Genomic DNA, 20,451 nt, shown 5'->3' with positions numbered 1-20,451 from the left:
TGACTTACGAAAGACCCTCGGGAACGAATTAATTTCGTAAGTTGAGGTTCCACTGTATATATCGTGATAAATATTTTTGGCCATATCGCCTGCTCTACTTCAAGTAAATATCATCCATGCTTTGCTGCCACGTCTCAGTTAAACACATGAAGTTTAGAGATTTCTTCATAAAGAGATTGTTTAAAATAAACGATTTGTTAGTAATTGAGCAAGCGTTAAGCAGGGCAAACCGGATCAGGTGAGGAACACACAAATGGGGGAGGAAAAGTTTTCCTGTAACTGTCCCTGCTGTTAGAGTAGCTTTTGTTGGGATTAAATAATTTGAAGTGCCTCAATAATGCTATGCTTTTTATTAATAAGTGTTAACCTCTTCGACATGTCATTGGCTGTGAACGAAGAGAAACGTGTAAATAACTCATGAAAGAATAAAGTTACGTTGAAACCAAGCACACCATTGTTTTTCTTGTGACATTACCAATAAGTTTGATGTGTCACATGGCCCTCTTCCTATTGAAAAAACAAAAGTTGTATCCAAGATGACCGACTTCTAAATGGCCACCATGGTCACCACCCATCTTGAGGAGTTTGCCCCCTCACATATACTAATGTGCCACAAACAGGACTTTAATATCACCAACCATTCCCATGTTATTACGGTGTATCCACATAAATGGCCCACCCTGTATAGTGTAGTATTAAGTGGACACGGCCTTCATCATGTGTGTGTGTCACTAAGTCTCCATTAGCTCTTTGAGTTGATCATGTTTGTGATTAATGAGGAAATAAAGTAAAACACATAAACATAATCGTTGTGTCATGTCAAACACAGTAAGAGGAGCTGAAGCACAGATGTGACGAGCAGATGTTGAGATTATGACATCACTCTGTTTTGTTTTCATATACATTCAGTCTGTGTTTATAATGCAGATTTTCTGCCTTTATAATAACACATTTTATATTTTCTATAATCACAGAGTGACTCGGTGTTGGCTCTCAGAGACTCACTGTGAAGTTGTGGCCTTAGCTCTGAAGTCCAACCCCTCCCATCTGACAGAGGTGAACATGAGTTGGAACGAGCTGCAGGATTCAGCAGTGAAGCATCTGTGTGCTGGACTGGAGAGTCCAAACTGTCGGCTGGAGACTCTGATGTGAGTTCACTGACAGCGGCTGCTTTTGTTTTTCTATATTTCAGGTCTTTGATTGATGTTTGGCTCTTTCATTAGTTCCTAAATGTTAAAGATATGTCTGAAGACAAATGTGAAGAAGTGCTTTCAGACATGTTGTGTCTTTCCAAACGACTGAACAACAGTTTTTCCTTTTGGCTCCAAATAGAAGTGACAGACTTGAGCAGGGTTCATTTAAAGGCTGACAGAAGTGGAGTGGTGATGGGGAGATGTTTGACAGGACAGTGTTTCAGCCTCCACAGGTTCATGTTGTGCTCCATCAGTCAGTGAAGATGAAGTCAGTACTGATGAGGCTGTAGAGTGTGTGAGGGATGTGAATGAGGATGATGAAGATCTGACTTGTTTCATTATCCAACAATGAAAACAGGAAACAGAGACAGCTGGCCTTCAAAGTAAAAGCTGCTCCTTTTGAAATCTGTTGGTGGTAAAATGTAAGAAGAGCTGAAGCACATAAATGATCTACGTGCCTAAATATTAAAAACAGTTGTTATATGAGTGTGAGTGTTGCACAGCTGATTGCCGATCGCTGCGCCTGCTACAGTGTTGTGAGTATTGTGATTCAGGTGTAGATGTAATGACTCATACATCACATTTATTCCTTCCATAAAGCTCCTTTTTCTCTCACTTTGGCTCAACGTTATTAAAAACAGAAGAACTGTTTTCACTTAGTAAAAAAATCTCACAAAAATCTCATGCCTGTTGCATTATGGGTAACAGGGATTTTAGGCCAGCCAATCAGAGCAGAGTTTGACAATAAAGCCAAAGATGGCCTCCAGTGAAGGTGGGACATGATGCTGACATGACTGCAGACTGGAGTCTGAACCAGGATCTCCCAGTTTCATGTAATCAAATCATTTTAATGTCATTATGTTCTGGAGCAGATGTGGAAACATCACTGCCTATTTTATTGTTCACACTAAATCCACGATGGATGGATGTTCAGCTCACAGAGCTCTGGGCACAAATGTGTGATGGACCCTCGCCAGCTGGATTTGAATGCTTGTCTTCTTTTCCTTCTTCAATAATTAGACATACAGGCCACACAGTGTGTGTACAGAACAGCTGAAATGATAATGGAGGATTCACTGGAACGTGGAAAGGAAGTATCACAGTACAGCTTCATTGAAGCTTTAAAGTCTCTGATATGAGATGAGAAATGAAGCAGCCAGAGCTTTTTCATGAGTGGAAATCCACTGTGACTGTGAGCTGCTGCTACAGCCTCCAGATTAGCCAGCAGCTCATCCTGCTCAACATTTTCTCACCAACTTTAATGGAAGTGTGATGTTTTCAGCTGGAGTGATGGTCAGGGTGGCCTCCCTCTCCTCTTCTTCTCCTCTTCCTCTTTCATTTGTAAAGCCACTTCTGCTGCTTTCATTCATTTGGAAGTCCTGTAGCTGAGTTTGGGAGAGACTAACAGCCTCGGCAGCAGAGGGGAGAAATGCCGGCTGTAACGCCACCACTTTACTCTGTTCTACCTGTCACATCATTTTATCGGGAAACAAATATGCTCATGTTTTTACTATGTTTGGCCTTAAGAGCTAAAATGTAAGAAGATCAAAAGCTGCTTTTTATTATCATGTTGGTTTGTTTCCTGTCTCTTGGATGGAGCCCAGCTGTGCGTGGCCCCTGGGCCTGTGGTCAGAGTGTGTGCTGGATAATCCGGCCCAGGATGAGGCCAAACTGACATGGAATGAAATGTCTGTCACATTTGATCTTACTGTAGTTTCATTTCTGCCCAATTTCAAAACAACCAAACTTTTTTCTGTCTTTTCTATTTTATACTGCAGACTTTCTTTGATACTGTGTTCAAAAGGAGCAGCTTTTACTTTGAAGGGGAGGCGTCTCTGATAACTGTTCAGGTCGGATGCTTCGGTGTGTTGAATTGTGTTACATGTCTGGGTCCAAAGTTCACACGTTTTTCGACTGTTGAAGAACGAGCTCACAGCTGTCATTTGCATCAGCACAACAATAAAAGCAGGAAATCCCATCAGCTGATTCATGACAAATGCCAGTTTGTGCTTCATCATTACCCAGTTTACCACTGTGATTATTCTAATTCTGTGTGGCTGGATTAATCCCACATGGACCAATAACACTGGTCTTTAAACATCAGGTTATCCTGCTGATCCAAGTCCAACACTGAGTTTGTAAAAACATGTTTGTCAATCATTTTGTTTAGTTTATGAGGAAAATGATTCAATAACTTGCTGCTAAGACACAACATTTCATCATATTTCCTCATAACCTTCTTTTGTCTGACCATTTGAATCCCATTTGAATTTGCAATAAAGGATCCACAGAGTTTGGTGACAATAATGACAGTAGATGTTTGTGTGAAAGTGCTGGAAGCAAATGAGTGTGTGATGTTCTTTCAGTGTTGCACTTTGTAGACACTCCCTGAGCACTGGTTTCACAGCCAGCTGCACATAGAGACCAGTGTTGTTAGTCCAGGTCAGAAGATGACTTGTTGGAATGAAAATGAGCTTGTAGTTTGTCTGCTTTAATAATGTGACTGGAAAAAGGTGTTGGACTTCAAATATGTCCATTTCTTTCACACTTCACCTTTAAAAGTGAAGCCATGTGGTTCCTGGAAGGAAAAACATGACTTTATCAAGTCTTTCTCCTGTTTTTATGATAAATGTACGACTTTAATGTGAAACATTCAGAGTTTTTTCTCTTTTTGTGTTTGTTTGAAGTAGGGCTGCCACGAATAGTTGACTAGTCACGATTATGTCGACTATTAAAATCGTCGACGACTAATTTAATAGTCGTCGCGTCGTTTGAAGCTTTGTAAGATCCCAAAAGACGCAGGAATAAGTAGTAGGATTTAAGAGTGTAATAACGGACTGAAGCAGAAGATGGCAGCACTGCATGAAGAAGGATCCCACCTGCCGTTAAACCCCGAAGAAGAAGAAGTAGCTCTGTCCCAGAATTCATAGCGCAGCCCTGCTCAGTTTCCAACAATGGCGGCAGCTAGTTAGTTTCAATATTACTCTCATTATTCTTTCTGGGTCACAAAATAAACGTTTAACATATTTTCAGGCGAGAATGTAGCTGTGTAAACCTCAAATATCTGCTCAGTTTATCAAGACACCGGACTCCCGGCAAATCGTTTTCAAACCCACCGCCGTCTTTCACTACTCAGGTTAAACATGATATATAGGTCACTTAGATAACTTAAAAATGTTATTGTTTGGCTTTTTTTAGTATTTTATTTGTTCCTGATTAAATAGGTTTGGCTGAGATTAAAGTTATAGTTTTTACACAGCTGAATAAAAGTCAAGCAGACAACTAATTATCAGACGTGTGAGATGCTCGAGAATCTACTCCGGTGTCCTGTTATATTTTAGATAGCAAGGAGCAGACGGCTGAGTTTATTAAACTCCACTGAAACAATCTGCAAATTTCATTAAAATTTAATAAACTATCATCTTGTCTTTATTTTTAGTTAGCACATACCTTAAACACTTAAAGCTGTAAGCGAATGATAGTTATAGAAGAGCAGATGCATTATGGTGAAATAAGCTGTACGTTTTACGTTCAATGGATGCATGATCTGATTAGTCGACTAATCGCAAAAATAATCAGTGACTAGTCGACTATCAAAATAATCGTTTGTGGCAGCCCTAGTTTGAAGCTGCTTCCTGTTGGCTTCAGCTGTTTGGAGTTTCCATTTCTAAACTTCTACATTATGAATCTTCTTCAGCTCTGAACAGATGATGGAACACTGAAGGATTTCAAGCTCACACTTTGTCTAATAAACTTACATCTTTCATTCTTTATACAGATTGAGGAGCTGTGGTTTGTCAGAGATCAGCTGTAATTATCTGGCAGCAGCGTTGAAGTCCAACTCCTCGTATCCCAGAGTACTGGACCTGAGTGGAGACTACAACAACCTGCTGGATTCAGGAGTGAAGCAGCTGTGTGTTCTTCTGGAGAATCCACGATGTCGATTTGAAACTCTAAGGTCAGTCATCATGTTTTAGTTGTGATGATATGAACGTTGTGCTGACACTGTGGATCGGTAGGCCCACAGACCAGACAGGAAGTCTTGTTTGGCTCTTTGTAGAACTTCTGATCCTCTGAGTCTTACTCAGTAAATAATGCAGAGTTCTGAGCTGATGTGAATGAGCGGACTCAGGCAGCCTGACAGATTTCATGTCCATGTCTTCCCTGCTTTTCCTGATACAAATAAACATGAGTATCCTTGTGTCAAAAACTGTGTGTGGCAGGCACAAATGGAGGACCCAAAATGCAGACTCCAGGAGATGAAAAGTACACTCAAAACAGATTTATTGCCAGACAAAACAAAATCAACTAAACTGAAGATACACAACAAACTAGGCAAGCTGGCAAGGAGGGAGATCGCAACACAAGACCGAGGGAGATGCTGACATAAAAACACAGAAGGATAATGAAGGAAGTGAGAACAGAGCTGACACAAATTAACAGGACTCCACAGTGGAAGCAAAATTCAGAGTTTTTTCTCTTGTTGTGTTTGTTTGAAGCTGCTTCCTGTTGGCTTCAGCTGTTTGAAGTTTCCATTTTCTAAACTTCTACATTCTGAACCTTCTTCAGCTCTGAACAGATGATGAAACACTGAATGATTTCAAGCTCACACTTTGTCTAATAAACTTACATCTTTCATTCTTTATACAGATTGTTTAACTGTGGTTTGTCAGAGACCAGCTGTGATTATCTGGCAGCAGCTCTGAAGTCCAACCCCTCCCATCTGAGAAAGCTGGACCTGAGTGAGAACTACAACCTGCAGGATCCAGGAGTGAAGCATCTGTGTGGTTTTCTACCGAATCCAGGATGTGGACTTGAAACTCTGAGGTCAGTCACCATGTTTTAGTTGTGCTGAGATGAATATGATGTGAAAGTTGTGCTGACACTAAACTGCCCCATACGGTAAAAAATATATATTTTAAAATATATTTTGAAATATATTTCAAAATATACAAAAAATGCCCCCCCAAAAAATGTCCTAAAATATATTTTAAAATATATTTATATATTTTGAAATATATTTTAGCACATATATCTTTCAAAAATATATTTTTCCCGTCATATATTTCAGTCAAAGAAAACACATTCACATGTAACAACTGAAAATCTTTATTTGATATCTAAAACAAACATAGCATATAAATCAAGCTAGGAACATACATTATACAACTTTATTCTCATAAAATTGTAAAATAATAAAAAAATACATATATATATATGTATATATATATATATATATATATATATATATATATATATATATATACATATATATATATATATATATATATATATATATATACACACACACACACATATATACATTTTGCTATACAAAATGCAACTGCAACAAACACTTAAATAACGATACTGTGAATTTGATGTGAACTGTGTGGAATCACAGGGATTATTTTACATAACCATCATCTTATCATTGCATTAATTATCATATTATCAAAGTGTTTATTGAAGCTGCTGGCATTATGTTATAATTTATATTATAGGGGTTATCATAATCAAATAGTAACATTTTTATTACAGGTGCAGTTATAACTACTTTAAAATGATTGAGTTAAATATATATGTATCATAACTCATATGCTGAGTATATTGGTATAGTAAAATAGTAGCTGAGCAAAGGCCTGAATGTATTCAGCTTCGTGTGGTATTTGAGTTTGCTTAGTTACAGGTGACGGAAGGATGTCCAGTCCATGGTGACCTCAAAGGCCTTAGATCATCACCATATTCTTAAGAGTATGCCACAAGGAGGAACTTCTGTGTTTGCATTTAATTCTTAAAATACATGAATGTTCTGTACATGCAAATTATGTGCTTGTAAACGCAAGAAGGGGCGTTACAATACCCTGATGTTATAAAAGCAATCTAGAGTGTATTTTGGGTAGAGATGTACAACTGTTTTGCAGTTTACACCTCTCCACGCAGCGTGCATTCATTAAAATCAATTGTTTGGACGACCTCTTCTGGACTATCATTGTTTTACTCTCATCCTCAATTTCGAACCCGTAACATTTGGTGCATTGGCCGAGGTTGAGGGAGAAAGTTGGAGAATGAGACTGAGAGGGTCCAAGGTGCTCAAACAGGCAGACACAAGTCAGTGGTCGAAGTGAGTGGACATAAGCCGGCTTATTCAAAGGTAAGGCACTACCTGTTGAATTATTTCCAAACAGTGCTGAATTGGATCTGAAAAAATTGAAAGTCTACTCACTGAAAATTACTGGTAAAGGTCTGTTTTGATTTTGGTGAAAATCTCATGAGAAGTTGAAGTTGAAGTAATGATAAGTTATAAGTAAAAGTGAGTTAGAGTCTCACTAAAGGTACCGGGTTAAAGTCCCAAAGGAAGATTTAGAATAAAGAGGATTTAGAATAAAGAGAATTTAGAATAATAGGTAATTGGTGAAGTTTGTGACAATAAAGTCTCAATTGGATATAAAGCCGGGCTTGGACACCGATATGGTGGTTTTGTGATTATTGGGGTGTCTTCAAAATAATTAAATTGTATAGAACGGGACTCTGGGAGTCTAACAAGTGCATTTCTCGGAGGTGACGCTCCCAACTTCCTGAGGACGCTCAGGATTTTCCGTTGGACGGGATAGTCCGATTGGCGATCGTGGAGAACTTGGGAACCTCCAAAATAGCTACTGACTGGGTCAGTTTACCGTCCGGGACGGTGGTTTGCACTTTTTTGGTCAGTAGAAACCGGGTTTCGGGCGTGTAACTTTTAACTTAAAACTTCGGGGAAGCCTGGGATGTGAAATGTCCCCAAAACAGAGCTTTTCGGCAGGGGTTGAGTTGGTTGACGCTTTTAAATTGTGATAGAACATTAGATATGTGACCACGGCCCGGGGCCGAGACTGGTTACAACACAGACAAGAAGAAGAGGGGGTAGTTTAACTATGCATCATAAAAACGTAATCGTTCATCTTCCAACTGTATCTTTCTGTTCTGGCTTTAGAATCATTGGTTGTTTACTGAACCGTACTTTGGGAGTCATACTGTTGTGATACTGGGGAGAAAAGGGTAAGGTTTGATAGACTAAAGAGAGAGAGAGAGAGAGAGAGAGAGGGAGATCATTAATACAAAGCATTGGAGTCGGTTTTGGATTTTCACTTGTTGTTGGCTTTAAAATGAACAGTCACATAAAATTCATTCCAATTTTTTGCCTTTGCTTCAATTAGAATGTTTCTTTAAATCTACAACACCTTCCTTTTCAAAAGGTTTACTGACATAGTAAAGAAGTAGCTAGGGAACTCAGTAAGTATGAGCAGCAATAGCTTAAAGAGAAATTCATCATCTGCAGTTCGTGAAAAAGCGCAATATTAAAAACAATTCAGCAGACCCTCAGAGTGCGGATACAAACTGTTTTCAGCTATAGAGGTACACTTTATGCACTTATCAAACATACAGTTTAGAGGCTTGCATTAGAGTGCTTTGGTGCTTGGGCATCTTTTATTTAGCATGGTTGTACCGTTGTGAATGTAGCTATATAAATAAATACGCTCAAAAGTCTATCGTATGTTTGTCATGCAACTAAAAATTCGAAAATATATTTTTAAATCAGTAACTTTGCAATTTTAGAGGATTTGTTTTCGGACAACATATGTGTCACATTTTAAACAGGGTTTGTATAATCAGCACTGACATACAGACATTTATGCGCTGGGTATAACAGACATGCTTACCGTGTGAAAGGCCCTCCGATGTCTTGGAGCAGAGAAACACTCTGTATTGTTGCTTTTCTCTGTTGTATAAGCAGCGCCCGTAGGTCAGAAACGCTGTGTGCGGGTAGCAAAGTCGGCTCCAACGCACATCCAGGCATCCGTCTGAAAGAAAGGTGTCGCTGCAGCTAGGCTCTCAGGATAGTCAGGCTTTTATTTATATTTGCATTCTGGTGCGTTAAACTAGCAGCCTCTGTGTCCCGCTTGGATCATCATTCCGAAAATTCAGATGTTTAAATAAAATGGTGAAATGGCTAGTGATGAGGAAAAGAATATGTGTTTGTTTTTTGTTTTTTTTTAGAAGTATCACAGTTTATTTCTAAAGGAAAAAAAGTACACTTACATTACTACTGACAGCCAAAGCACACTTAAATTTTGGCAAGACTGAATGGACATGTCAAATAGTGCACAATTAGTGAATAAGACCAATTTCAAATGTCTGCTGTAATGTTAAAAAATAACAGATGCATAAATACAGTATATATATATCGGTGAGATATAATGTCTATATCTCACCAATATAGACATAAATGCGTCTATGAGTCCACTAGGCTGATGCTCTTACACTGAAGATTTGTAATGTGATGTTTACAGGACCCATAATTCTCACTCTCTCTCTTCTCTTTTCAAGGAAATCCCAGACACCCTTCCAGAAGACAGAACTCTGCTGATGACTAATGATGAAGAGTGCACTGCAGGTCCTGTTCAGATAGAGGTCCCAGTGGATTCAGGTCAAACTAAAGAGCAAAATCAACTACTACTTCTGGCACTTAAGCTCAAACACAGTTTGACCAATGACTGTCTTGAAGATATCATGAAAATCCTTAATGTTGTTGGTGGCAGTGATTCAGCGTGCAGGACAAAATATTCATTTTACAAAGCTTTTGATGATACAAAAGACATCATGAAAATCTGTTATGTGTGTGAGCAGTGTAGTAATATAATGTCAGCTTAGCTGGACAAAGTTCATAGTGTTCAATGCAACATCACCTATGACAAAGCAAGTAGGTTTACCTATAACTTTTTCATATACCTCTCCTTGGAAGATCAAATCAAAAATCTCTTGAGAATGCCAGGAATTACAGATGAATTAATAGGAAGGCAAACAGAAACATCTACTTCTCTCAGTGACATTTGTGATAGTTTTTTGTATCAGAAAGCTTTAAGTGGTTCAGAAACGGGCCTTCAAACCCTCAGCTTAACATTTAGCTGTGATGGTGTGCCAGTTTTTAAAAAGTCCCCTTGTAGTATTTGGCCCCTTTTATGCACCATTAATGAATTGCCATTGAAAACAAGACAGGATAATGTACTCCTTTGTGGACTATGGTTCCGGGATGAGAAGCCTCACATGAGAAGTTTCTTAAAACCTTTCATTGATGAGTGTGTGGACCTACAGGACAGTGGTTTCACATGGGAAAATGACAAAGGTGTTTCTGTCAATACAATAGTAATCCCTCTAATTCTAATGAGTGACTCAGTTGCCAGACCTCTGATCCAGAATTTTAAACAGTTTAATGGTGAATATGGATGCTCTTACTGCCTTCATGAAGGAAAGGTAGTTGAAAAAGGCAGAGGATTCACTCGTGTATATCCTTTTCAGAAGGACATTCAGCTCCGCAATCAGGAACAAACTAATGAATTTGTAGAAGCTGCGCTACAGTCTGGTAAAGCTGTTATGGGTGTTAAAGGGCCATCTATGTTGTGTAGACTTCCCAGTTTTGATATTATCGAAGGGTCTGTCCCAGACTACATGCATTCAGTACTTCTGGGTGTTGCAAGAACTGTAACAGGGCTGTGGTTAAACAGTGAAAACCATGAAAAGCACTGGTATATAGGTAGGTCTACAAAACTGTTAGATGAAATGCTTTTAAAGATTAAACCGCCATGTAATGTACCTCGTGTGCCAAGGCCTGTCACATTGAGGACATTTTGGAAAGCCCATGAGTGGTATATGTGGCTCTTTTATTATAGCTTACCTGTACTAAAAGGTGTATTGCCAGAACCGCTACTGAATCACTGGTCTAAACTAGTCAAGGGAGTATCCCTTCTGTTGGGCAGATTACTGAGTCTGAGGCACTTCTAACAGATTTTGTGAAAGACATGGAGGCATTCTATGGGGAAGCTAATGTGTCTTATAACGTCCATCTTTGCCTCCATTTACCAAGAAGTGTAGTTAACTGGGGGCTTTTGTGGGCTCATTCCGCCTTTGTGTTTGAGTCTTACAATGCTAAACTACTAGACATGATCAAAAGCACTCAAGGGGTTGCGCTACAGATTGTAAAAATGTTCTGGCTACAGAAGGCCTTGCCATTTTATGGCCAGACTTTACTGAAAGATGCCTCAAATGAATGCAAGGAGATATTTGAATCTCTAACAAGACCTAAACAGTTAAAACATGTAACTCGCACACATGGTATCACTGCACTTAATCGTCCTAAAGTGCGATTAATTAGGAGGGATGACTATATGGCACTCATTCGTTATGGGGTACAAAGGAGCAGAGTACAGTACTTTCAACGAATCATTACAAATGGCGAGGTGTTTCACTCAGAAGATTACAGTCGTGTACTCAAACGTCATTCATTCACTGTTATGTTGAATGATGATGATCAAATTTTTTTTAACATTAAAAGATTTGTAATATGTCAAAATGAAAGTGGAGAGACGTGTTATGCCATTGGAAGATTCTATGAACGAGCAAAGCATAGTCTCTGTGCCTCAAATCCAAGTTATTTTGAACCAGTATCAAAACGTCTTGGGCATCTGACAGGTATTCGTGCTGCAGAGATCAAATGCAAATGTCTGATCATTCACACTGAAAAACTAAAAGTTAATTACATTTTTAGAAGCATTAATCAGTGTGAATTCCTTAAATAAGGTTAAACATGAGAAAACATGATTTTCTTCAGTGCCATGTGGTATTTTTCTGAAGTGATTTTAAACCAGTTCATTAAAAAAACATACATAATTAAACATTAAATGGCAAAACATCAGATATACATTACATTAAGTCATTAAGTGCTATATTATATTGCATCATTAAAGGAACACTCCCTCAGAGTTAATACGTTGAGTCTGACCATTTTGGAATCCATACAGTTGATTTGTATGTGTATGGTGATAACACTTTTAACATAGCTTAGCATACATCATTGAATCCGAAGGGACCGTGAGCATTGCATTGAAAAATGACCAAAGACTTAATGGTCAAACTCAACTATTTTTATTTCTAAAGAAGATCGAGAATGAGCTTATTTCCAAAAAAAGTGGACTGTTTCTTTAAGTACTATATTGTATATAATGTCAAAAACTAAAGTGCACATAGCAGTTGTTGTATTTTGTGTACTGTATCACTGATAAATAATTTCAAAGTCAAGTGAATGCTAATATTGTGTGAAATACTGTAAGCAAATGAATAAATAACCTAATTCTTGCTAGACCTTTGAGTCTGTTTTGTTTGAATCCAGCTGTTTTTGTAGATGTGATTAGATGCAGATGTTGTTACTTTTATTATTATTATTATTGCACTAAATACATTTTAAATAAGGGATACTTTGATATACATTCTACTGTAAGGTTGGAAATGTATTTTCTTGAACGCAAATATATTTTGAAATGTATTTTGGCTAGAATGAAATATATTTTCAATTTCAAAAATATATTTTTTGGAGCATCACAAATACAAAATATATTTACCATATATTTTAAATATATTTTGGCCGGGAAAAATGTATTTTTTTACCATATGGGACAGACATCAGGCTGATATTATACTGATCCACACTGAGGATCTTCATGGTAAAGTCTGTTTTCTTCTTCTCTGGTTTAGTCCATTGACTGCAGCAGAACAATGTTCACATTTCAAACAGTGATACTCAAACTATGGCCGATTGCCCTCCACAGGATGCAGACCAGCCTGCCAACCTTTTCTAATTCAGAAAGAGGGGACCCTGATTAACTGTGTACCGTTCTTCCTCACAGTTCAGACACAACAATGAATAATCCACAGCTGACTCTCTTTAGCAGGTCAAAGGTCACGGCACACAGCAATCTGTGAAACAGAAACAGTTTGGAGCAGGAATTATTGGACATTTACAAACTGACACTGCTGCATCACATGCTGGTTAATGCTTACTAATGTTAAACTGTGATTTATTTTTTGTATAAATGTAAACGTCTGCAGATGAAATCTGTCCTCTGAGCTTTGACTGCATGAATGAGGAAATGACTATTGCGTCTATTGCGTGAACGCAATAGACGCGTTCACGCAATAGATGCAATTGCGTGAACGTGTCTATTGCGTGAACGCAATAGACACAACCAAAGAGCGACACGCTCCTAGTTGATTGTGTGCGCATTCGCACCTCGGACCGCATCCAAAGCGAACTGGTCGCGGTTTAAAAAATGCAATTTTCACGTGCGTGAAGCGGAAATGTGGGAGGAAGTAATGCCAGGTGGTATGTTTGCAAGATGGCAGCTGTCGAGCTAGCGTTTGAAGAGAGAGGCTCCCTCTCTATTTACTGTGGAGAGCAGAGCAGCAGCGTACAGGACGCTTTAGTCATTAGCCATTACAAAAAAAAATTTCGAATAATATTAAGATGCTCAAACAGATTATTAAATAAATAAATAGATAATGAAACACTGAACGATTTCAAGCTCACACTTTGTCTAATAAACTTACATCTTTCATTTTTTATACAGATTGATGAGGTGTCGTTTGTCAAAGATCAGCTGTGATTATCTGGCAGCAGCACTGAAGTCCAACCCCTCCTATCTGAGAGAGCTTGACCTGAGAGGAAACAACCTGAAGGATCCAGATGTGAAGCAGCTGGGTGATCTTCAGCAGAGTCCAGACTACAAACTGGAGACTCTGAGGTCAGTAGAATGATGGAGTGAGTGGGTGGTGTTGTCAGCAGTATTGTACTAAACACAGTCAGTTTCTGACTGTTACGGGTTCGAAATTGAGGATGAGAGTAAAACAATGATAGTCCAGAAGAGGTCGTCCAAACAATTGATTTTAATGAATGCACGCCGCGTGGAGAGGTGCAAACTGCAAAACAGTTGTACATCTCTACCCAAAATACACTCTAGATTGCTTTTATAACATCAGGGTATTGTAACGCCCCTTCTTGCGTTTACAAGCACATAATTTGCATGTACAGAACATTCATGTATTTAAAGAATTAAATGCAAACACAGAAGTTCCTCCTTGTGGCATACTCTTAAGAATATGGTGATGATCTAAGGCCTTTGAGGTCACCATGGACTGGACATCCTTCCGTCACCTGTAACTAAGCAAACTCAAATACCACAAGAAGCTGAATACATTCAGGCCTTTGCTCAGCTACTATTTTACTGTAACAATATACTCAGCCTATGAGTTATGATATATATATTTAACTCAATCATTTTAAAGTAGTTATAACTGCACCTGTAATAAACATGTTAATATGTGATTATGATAACCCCTATAATATAAATTATAACATAATGCCAGCAGCTTCAATAAACACTTTGATGAAATGATAATTAATGCAATAATAAGATGATGGTTATGTAAAATAATCCCTGTAATTCCACATGACCTATATGGTCACCATAGAAATGGCTGACACGCTCTGATCAAACACTGTCAACAGCCAATCAGCTCTCTGAACAAAGCAGCACGCAGACCAATGACTGCATTCATTTTCAAGTTTAAAGCAGTGAAGAACACAGTCCGTAGGTGAGGAAGAATTTAGTGAGAGCAGATGTTTGGATGGAATTCCTCCAGTTAATCAGAATCAGAATACTTTATTGATCCCTAGGGGGATCAATAACAGCTGGAACCGTCCATCTGGATTGTTGGGCTTGTTGTTGGGGTTCCTACAGAGCTCAGAGTGGACACACCAAGGTTATTCTAATGAATGAAAGTCCAAACTCAAACTAGGAGGGAAAAACATTTTCATCAACTTCAATAAAAATCCAAAGATTAGAAAAAGTGAAGCAACAATGAGTCCTAGTACAGTCCCATCACTGGAGTCCCTGCTGCTCTTTATACTGGATGTGCTTCATCACTGACTGACAGCTGATGAAGAGTCTCTGGAAACACTCATTTATCTGCTCTGCTCTTCCTCCTTCTCTCTGCAGGTGGAGCTGAGGATGGTAAACAGGACGGTGTGTGTGCTGAGAGAGGAGGAGCTGTGTCCTGATGATCCAGAGAGGTTGAAGCAGCAGCAGCTTGTGTGTAGATACGCTCTGACTGGGCCATGTTACTGGGAGGTGGAGTGGAGAGCTTCATCCAGCAGTGACTGACGGAGGAATGAAGTGCAGATGACTGTCAGTGCTGCAGAGTAAACTGCTCTGAGAACTGCTCCACTGTCAGACACAATGTAGAGTCCAGCGTCATCCCTGTGTTTCCCTCTGGATCTGACAGAGATCCACCTGTTTCATTTCTATAGATCAGTCGATCAGTTTAAAATGATACATGAAAAAAGTTAAAATCTTCTCACAGCTGGACTTTTTCATGCTTTTATACATAATAACAGGACACACGATCTGACTGCTGCTGTGGTTGCTGTGCTGCACGTCTTCAATCATTTAGATAACAGACACATCTAGTGGTTCAGAGGGAGAACTGCTGGAGGAGGAGATGTGTTTTCACATAGAACACTTTTTTTCATTATTATCTTTTTAGGCATATGTGCAAATATGCCAACACTAATTTAAATGTCACAAATCCAGAGCTAATCCTTCCTCCAACCTCTCCTCACCAATGAGAACAAACTCAGCATCAGCTCAGAGTAGTGTAGTTACATCAGTAAAGTTTAAGTCATCTGATTATTATTATTTGATTTTGCTAAACTGCTTTAATAAAGTTTCCTGTAATGAAAGTGTAAATTGTGGACGTTGACTCTTTAAGCTTTAGTGAAACAGTGAAGGTAAAAGCCTGAGTATTATTCTTTATCAGTTCAAACAGCTCTTACAGGTTAGCCTAGCATCATAAAATCCTGTTTCCTTGGAGCTGCTGTCCAGCCTACTAAAACCATCCCTCCATCTTCTTCCACTGATCTGTGAAGTTGTCACTATATCAGTGAGTTCCAGCACAATCAGAAGGAAAGGATTCAGTAATGACTGAGCGTTTGGATTCAGGGATCAGTCCTGGAGTCTGGACTGCTCTGATGATGCTCCTCAGTCTAACTTATTCAACGAAATCATCTGTGTTATTTTCTCCTGCTGTGAACTCAGGGATCCACTCAAAGCTCAAATCCAAACCAGTGAAGAAACTCTGCTGGAAAGAATTCAGCATTGATTTAAAAACAGTGACAGTTTATGAAATGAAGTCACCAAAATGAAGCAACTTGTTTCAAATCACAAACACTTTTTGCATTTCTTCACAGCATATTTTCTGTATCATTAACAGATATTTTCAGTTCATAGAAAAATGTAAAGTTCTCTTTATGTGACCATTTACAGGCACTTCTTTTCACTGTAACTCGTTAAATGGACTTCTTTATATTTCTATGCAATTGCAAGCTGAAATGTGAAAATTCAAACATCCTAAAATGATCTTTGTACACGACAACATTGGAACAATTCATGTGAAATATCTTCAAATCACAAACTAAAGTCAAATCTAACGACAGCATCCACCTGCTCATAAAATGACTAAACAGCTGATACATGAACAAAATCACTCACAAACCTTTTGGACTTGAAATCAGTTTGTGCTCATGTGAATGTGTGCATATACATTCATGCATGAAAGTGTTTTCTTCTAACACCTGACAAACAGCAAATGTCATATTGAACAATATTGTCACATTTAACATCAGGTCCAGAGAAACTAAAGTTAGAATCAGTGCTATGCTTGTTTTGGCTCAGCCAAACAGTTAAGTGTGCTTCACATCCATGTGTGTCCACTCATGATACAGTACACACATGTAGTCAGTTAGAGCCAAAAAGCCACCTTTGATTACTGAATGACATTCACTTCATCAGTGAATCCCAGTGAGAACTCTTTGGGCTCTTTACCTAACAATATAACGAGCTTTGAGACTAAATATGTTTGTTAAGTGGTGCTGTATGAATAAAGCTGAACACATCTAAAGAAGCTGTTCCTGAAATGTGGCTTTATTAGAACAAGACGGATGGATGAGCACAGCCCTCTCAGCACAGGGCTGACAGGAGGTTTTTACACCAAACTTCAAGATCAAAGTATATTTACTTGATTTGTTGCTTTTCAAACACAGTTCAGAGAAAAGTCCAATTAGAAGAGCTTGTTCTGATGAAGACTTCGAACCTGTAAACAGCAGCTAGTTGAATAAAGATCTGTGTCAACTAGGGCTGCCACGATTAGTCGACTAGTCACGATTACGTCAACTATCAAAATCGTCGACGACTGATTTAATAGTCGACCCGTCGTTTGACGCTTTGTAAGATCACAGATGACGCAGGAATAAGTAGTAGGATTTAAGAGTGTAATAACGGACTGAAACAGAAGATGGCAGCACTGCATGTACAAGGGATGCCAGCTGCCGTTAAACCCCGAAGAAGAAGAAGTAGTTCTGTCCCAGAATTCATAGCGCAGCCCAGCTCAGTTTCCAACAATGGCGGCAGCTAGTTAGTTTTAATATTACTCTTATTATTCTTTCTGGGTCACAAAATAAACGTTTAACATATTTTCAGACGAGAATGTAACTGTGCAGACCTCAAATATCTGCTCAGTTTATCAAGACACCACATATTTTCAAAAGCGCTCCGACGTTTTCGGAGACGTCTGTTACCCACTAGCTCGATAGCGAGCCGGGGACAAGGCTCACTATCGCTGAAAACCGATAAAAACCCTGAAAACCATACATTTCACACCTGAGCCTCAACTCTCGTGGCCCGGTACCAAACGACTCACGGACCGGTACCGGTCCGAGGCCCGGGGTTGGGGACCGCTGACTTGGATAACTTAAAATGTTATTGTTTGGCTTTTTTTTTTTTTTTTTAGCATTTTATTTGTTCCTGAGTAAATCAGTTTGGCTGAGATTAAAGTTATAGTTTTTACACAGCTGAATAAACGTCAAGCAGACAACTGATTATCAGAAGTGTGAGATGCTCGGTAATATGCTCCGGTGTCCCGTTATATTTTAGATAGCAAGGAGTTTATTAAACTTCACCGAAACAATCTGCAAATTTCATTAACATTTAATAAACTATCATCTTGTCTTTATTTTTAGTTAGCACATACCTTAAACACTTAAAGCTGTAAGCTAATGATAGTTATATAAGAGCAGATGCATGCTGGTGCAATAAGCTGTACATTTTACGTCCAATGGATGCATGATCTGATTAGTCGACTAATCGCAAAAATAATCGGTGACTAGTCGACTATCAAAATAATCGTTTGTGGCAGCCCTAGTGTCAACCAATCCTCAGCAGTGACAACACTTAAACATCAAAATCCTTCATGCACACCAGAAGAATATAGAGGGCACCTATGTGGGCGTTTTAATCAGGTTTATCTTTTTATAAAGTGGTATTTCAGTGCGAATTTTATACAAGCTGGAATTACTTTGTCTTTTTATCCTAACACTATAGAAAGACTTTGTTCTTAGACAGGCGACCTGAAACTGCAAATTGTGTGTCCAGCTTTGCTGTATTTGTTTTTAACTTGGTGAAACATAGTGTGAAACTTTTTTCTTAATTCAGTAGTTTTTACAGGTTTTAACTGTGTGGTCTTTCTGTCTTTCTGGAAAATGTAGGCCGTCTTGTCAAATGAGAGCGTGCACCGCTCATCAGACCTGTCAGCTTTGCTCGTTTCATGTGTGGGTGCTCACAGAAGGAAGGTCATGGCAGGAGCTTTTTTAAATGCATTTCCAATCAGCTTTTTGTACAAGAAGTACACTGGAATAAATGTATTCTTTTTGATACTTTACAAGTATGAAACTAAAGATTTTGAGTTCATGCATGTTGTGAAACAAGAATCTAAATGGGGGTAATGTGAAAAATCTGCATCTCTCGTTTCTGTCATTCTATAAAAACAGCTGCTTTTAAAAGCTGATCCAATCAAAGAAACATGAACTTCCATTTTGATCAGAACAATACGTACAACTCTGGTGTCACTAACATCTCCGTGAACTCTTCACTGATGGTGATTTGTGGCCCTCTGCTGTTGATAAGATGAACTGCATGATATCACTTTAATGAGCACAGATGATATGGTTTTTAAATCTGCTTTATCTAATTGTTCAGGGTCCTGCTCCAGGAAACAGCTCAAACAAAATCTGGCTTTCAAAATAAGACTTAAGTCTGAGTTTTTAAAAAAGCTCTTATTTTGGAGGGAGCAGACATTTAATCTTCATGTTATCAGTCCATCAATGGGCGTTATTAGCAGTTATCAGCCACATAACTGTGGCTCAGATTGGCCCTCCTGCACCTGCTAGCAGGCTCAGTAGGTCCTTATCACCAATCAGTGAGCCAGATCGCTGTGTCACTGTTGGAGGGACGACGATGAATCCAGATCCAGTACAGACAGACTCCAGTTCACTTCACACTGAGACGGATGCATAGCAGCTAACTACTGAAAAATGTCTATTTAATCAGTTTGAATATGATTTCCTCATGAACAGAAACAGATTTCATAATGAAAAGGCTTCTGAACGTTACTCTTTTGCCACGAGCATCATCTGTATGATGGAAGTTGTTACGAAATCAGTTTTTACCCCGGTTCTTTATTCGTCGAGGGATCCAGAAATGGCACTGGAACTCAGTAGTTATTTTTACAAAATCTTTATTCATCTTCATTTAAGCATGCACTTCTAGAAGGGAAGACGAGGCCGGTGTCCCTCTGAAACAATCTTCACCCCTTTGTTAGTTCCAGCCAGCTTTATAGAGGCGACCCCATCATAAATCCCCATGGTGTGCTCCAAACTCTGTCTCTGTGTGTATGCACGAGCACGTGAGTGACTGTGTGTGCATATAGGTGTGGGAGTATATCAGTTAAAACACTGTGGGTGTGTGTCTCTTTCTAGGGGCCATAAATACCATCTCCCCTCCAGACCACAGTTATCAAGTTACAAATCTACTTCTAAGCTCATGACACAATCAGGCCTTTATTTATATCCAGGGCAGTGTCAGTGTCTCTACCATAATTCTACATTCTATCTTAACACATTTCTAAACTCTAAAACAAACTAAACATTCCTACATGTCTAAAATCTAAAATAAGCTAAACATTTCTACAAAGTTAAGCCTGAAAATAGTTTTTTGCTAGTATATTGCTTTAGCTGACGCTAACTTCAAAGCACACCATGAGAATAACGTTACTAATGTTCAGTTACACTTTACTAGGTCACATCTGTGACACACGTCACTTAAATAAAGAAGCAAATATTGGCTCTGTTTTATCTGCTGGGCCCAAAAGTGACTCCCCGTATTTAAACTGCTATGAATAACTTGTTGGTCTATAATATGTGAAACATGTGTCAAATGTCTCCATCATGAAAGATATCAGGTCATCTTGAGCCACAAAAACATTCCTATCATGAGGTAGA

At 38.8% G+C, this 20,451-nt stretch overlaps 1 protein-coding gene across 4 annotated transcripts in view; it reads left to right on the top strand.

Annotated features, from left to right (window-relative positions):
* The window catches only part of LOC102080813 (NACHT, LRR and PYD domains-containing protein 12), a 29,958-nt gene extending 12,846 nt beyond the window's left edge, over positions 1 to 17,112 (top strand). For all 4 annotated transcript variants that reach the window (XM_025904555.1, XM_025904554.1, XM_025904553.1 and 1 more), the window contains exons 6-10: positions 975 to 1,148; positions 4,972 to 5,151; positions 5,844 to 6,020; positions 13,631 to 13,804; positions 15,059 to 17,112. In XM_025904555.1, the coding sequence (XP_025760340.1) occupies positions 975 to 1,148; positions 4,972 to 5,151; positions 5,844 to 6,020; positions 13,631 to 13,804; positions 15,059 to 15,068 (715 nt within the window). In that variant the 3' untranslated portion in view covers positions 15,069 to 17,112. The remainder of the gene's footprint in view (positions 1 to 974; positions 1,149 to 4,971; positions 5,152 to 5,843; positions 6,021 to 13,630; positions 13,805 to 15,058) is intronic.
* The last annotated feature ends 3,339 nt before the right edge of the window (positions 17,113 to 20,451 follow it).

The sequence above is a fragment of the Oreochromis niloticus genome, unplaced genomic scaffold (assembly GCF_001858045.2).
Source record: "Oreochromis niloticus isolate F11D_XX unplaced genomic scaffold, O_niloticus_UMD_NMBU tig00002504_pilon, whole genome shotgun sequence".
NCBI lineage: Eukaryota > Metazoa > Chordata > Actinopteri > Cichliformes > Cichlidae > Oreochromis > Oreochromis niloticus.
The sequence above is the reverse complement of the archived record's forward strand: the minus strand, read 5'-3'. Positions and strand labels throughout refer to the sequence as shown.